Raw genomic sequence first — 3533 nt, forward strand, 5'->3', positions numbered from 1 at the left:
TACGTAGGTAATAACTGTGTTCCGGTGTAATGCTTCCTAGGGGAAGCTAAGAAAGGCGAGGTGGCACTCGTTTGTGTGTGGACCTTGACGGTCACCGGACGAGGTCCAACTTTTCTACACCGGGCCTTCAAAGTTTATTACAACTCGGGACACTTCGGGCGAAAAAAGACTTTGGCAAAACTCAGAGAAAGATATATCTGGAGCTCCATGGATATGGACGTGCGACGGGTCGTGAAGACGTGCTTACAATGCTGGCAGCACGCTAGGAGTGGTCCCCGGTCGTTCCCAATGCAAGCTCTGCCAAGGGATTGGCCAGGAGAAGCCGTGGCGATGGATCTGTTTGGGCCGCTTACAAAAACGACTAGAGGTGCGACTATTATATTAGTTCTTATCGACCATTTTACGCGGTGGGTTGAACTCACAGTTCTGCGGAAGGCCGAGGTGACCGATGTGGTGTCGTGTTTGAGGGACAGATGGATGCCACAGCATGGCGTCCCAGCGGCCTCGCTGTCAGACAACGGCCCTCAGTTCGTGGCTGCTGTGCTACCTGATTTCTGTGTGAGTATGGGTATAAAGAAATTATACAGCACTCCGTACCACCCTAAGGGTAACTCGATCGTCGACAGCTTCATGAGGACTCTCCGAAAGGCGTTGGCTGCTTTGGTAAATGAGGAGGGCAACAACTGGGATACTTACCTGTCGGCCGTGGCGTTGGCGCATAACTCAACCCCGCACATGGCTACAGGGTTTTCGCCCTTCTTCTTGACCCACGGACGGGAAGCGATTTTGCCTGTGCAACGGCACCTGGATGAACCTCGCTTGGACCCAACGTCCAAGTTTTGGTTACACCGTCTGTGGCGTGCTCGGGTTGATACGCACGAGGCACACATGCGAGCAGAACTTCGGCGAAGGAAGCTGCTGAACGAGAATAATTCCAGGATCCCAGTGGGGACAATCGTAGCTATCAGTTTATCGCCTCGGGATAAAGCGAATTATCCGGCGAAGTTCACTCCAAGATACGCCGGGCCCTGGGTGATTACGGAAAGTTACTCGAACGGCATCAAGTTCAAGGCACGCGATCTGGTCACGAACGAGGAGCGGCAGGTGACGCGGAACCAATTCAAGCTCCTGGACCTACCAGAAGAAAAAGATCTGGCTGGGCTGGCGTTGCCGCGGATACAAGCCGGCGCCCCCGTAGAACCAAGCAACAGAAACGATGGACACATCAGTGGAGAACGAGGAGCGTTGCCACAAGTCAGTGCTCCAGTGACAACAGATTATGGGCTCCGCCCTGTGGCATCTCGGCGAGCGAGGGAAGCCGAGCGCCGGCAAGAGGAACAGCGCCGTGTGTGTGAGCGCGCAGAGACCGCGCGTTTTCAACAAGGGGTGGATGATGTGCCCGCGAGGAACTTATGTTCCTCAGCGAGAAATGTGTTCGTGAGTTAGACTGTGTGCACCGCGGTTAGTAGTCCTTGGGGGCCGGGTGCTAGGATAGCCCTGTAGAGCGGGAGACACTACGTAGTTGACTAGTTGGCAGTAGTTCGTAGTGTTGGTAGGAGCCCGCTNNCGTCGCACTAGGCAGCGACAGGACAGGGAGAGGAAGAAAAGGGAGGAGGAAGTAGAGTTTCGTTCTTTTCTTCCCCTTAGTAGTCCGTTAGCGGAGTGACGGGAAGAGAGCTTCGCGGTTGATTCCGATCGTGCTGGGCGTGGCGGAGCTCACACCTATCCCTTGTTATTTTTGTGCAGCTGTCAACGACCTTCTTGTTACATTCGTCAGTAGATGGACCCGTGTTTGGGTGGTTGAGTAATTGCGTTGTCGCGGTTGTGTGAATGCAGTGTCTTCACGTTTCCAAAGCACAACAGGTGGATAGCGTCTTCTAACTCTTCCCAAGCACAGCAGCATCAGCACTCCACACGGGACGAGACACCTTCTGTTCGCGGCCTTCCCAGCGGTGCGGCCGCACAAAGCTGCGGCAATCCTTCCGCTGCGCTCTCCCGCTGGGCTACCCCATTACTTGTTCAGCCTCGCGAGCCTAGCACCGGCACAACAGCCACCAAATGGACAGAAATAACCTCTGAAGTTTTTGTGTCTGGCGGCTACAGCATGCAGATGGCACGGCAAGAGATGCAGCGGCGGTCGCGCAGAGCGTAGAGCCCGCATCACAGTCGCAACGCGACCCATCTTCTCAATGTACTACAGTGGCTCTATTTCATGTTATATGTGTGTCACACTAGATCCGGCGAAGGACGCAGAGCAGTCAGCATTAGCATTCAAGACTAGCCGGCGCCTGATTAATCTCTTCCGCGGCGCACTCCTCGTTAACTGTCCGGGCCTATGCTATTAACCTCTTGCGCGGCATACTTCTCGTTAACTGTCCGGGCCTACGCTATTAACCTCTTGCTCGGCACACTTCTCGTTAACTGTCCGGGCCTGCGCTAGCGCGTTGGGGAGCAATGCGTCCTTTGGCTGACTTGGCTCACAGGGTGCATGCAACGCATGCGTTCGCATGCACCCTGGGAGCCAAAGGACCACCTGGGAGCCAGGGGCTCGGACGGAAACGGACGAGTGGCTTCTCTACGAGTCCACATTACGCAAGCCGGGGTCTGCTGGTCCGCCTTTGCCTCCATGCTCCGATTGTGCCGTAGGGTGGGTTTCCGTCTACGGTTCAGAAGAGGGGCTGCTTCAGCAGAGCGGCCTGCAGAGTGTGGCCGCGCGATTCCGAGTGGACATACGCTTGCTGTTGCCCGCGGAAGCTTCGCCACCGCGTGTGCGATGTTACATGTCTGGAGAGCCGCAACTCACTTAGCCGGACCTCCGGCCCATTTGGGTTTTTCCGCCCGGAGACAACGCTTGCCGGATGGTGTTCTGACGCCGGGCGAGGCGAAGGTCTCTCCCAAGCAGACGGACTTACTTCCAGCACGTCAGCAGCTTGCTTCGGACAGTGAGAGGTCTGCTTTCGGGGACCCGCTGCCGTCTCACCGGAAAGTCACAGTTGGGCGATCTCTGCTTACGGTGGGCGTATGCACTTACTCCGCTGTTGGCTCCACTGGGGACACCTCGGCCACCGGAGCCGAATAAAAGGACCGCGTAAACCGGGGGCAGAGTTTTGTGTTTTTCAGGGTCTCTTTCTATCGCTGCCCACGGAGGACTCTTTTCTCGACAATGGATGCGCCGAGGCCGCCGTCTACCTCAGTCGAGTCAACATCGTCCACGATACCATCAGGCCTCTTCTACGGCCCCTCCACTCCTTCCCTGTCGTCGTTGGCATCGTCTGCGGGCTCCGCGAGAGTCAGCGGTGATTGTCGCTTCGATTTCGGAAAGCACCTTGGCAAAACCTTCGCGGCAGTCGCGAGAGAAGATGCCAGCTATTGTATGTGGGCACTGAATACTTCTCGGCCTACCAAATCTTTGCTTCATTTCGTAAATTTCTTGCGTCAACAGCGGGCGCAACTTTTCGGTAACACCTCCGCTGCGTCTCCACATTCATCTCCTGTTTCTGTCCGTTTGCCGGATGTGTCAGCCGTCCGCGCGT

General features: G+C 56.0%; 2 protein-coding genes across 2 annotated transcripts in view; both read left to right on the top strand.

Moving 5' to 3' along the window:
• Nucleotides 1-669: 669 nt before the first annotated feature.
• CSUI_005494 (uncharacterized protein) lies at nucleotides 670-1437 on the top strand (the record flags this gene model as incomplete). Its single annotated transcript, XM_068065670.1, has 1 exon — nucleotides 670-1437. A coding segment is annotated over exon 1 (702 nt), but the record flags the coding sequence as incomplete, so codon positions are not given.
• A 1157-nt stretch (nucleotides 1438-2594) lies between these two features.
• The window catches only part of CSUI_005495 (uncharacterized protein), a 13668-nt gene continuing 12729 nt past the window's right edge, over nucleotides 2595-3533 (top strand). Inside the window, exon 1 of the mRNA XM_068065671.1 lies at nucleotides 2595-3533. This exon is cut by the window's right edge and continues 301 nt beyond it. The gene's annotated coding sequence lies outside the window, so the exon portion shown is untranslated.

This window comes from Cystoisospora suis, assembly GCF_002600585.1.
Source record: "Cystoisospora suis strain Wien I chromosome Unknown contig_2667, whole genome shotgun sequence".
NCBI lineage: Eukaryota > Apicomplexa > Conoidasida > Eucoccidiorida > Sarcocystidae > Cystoisospora > Cystoisospora suis.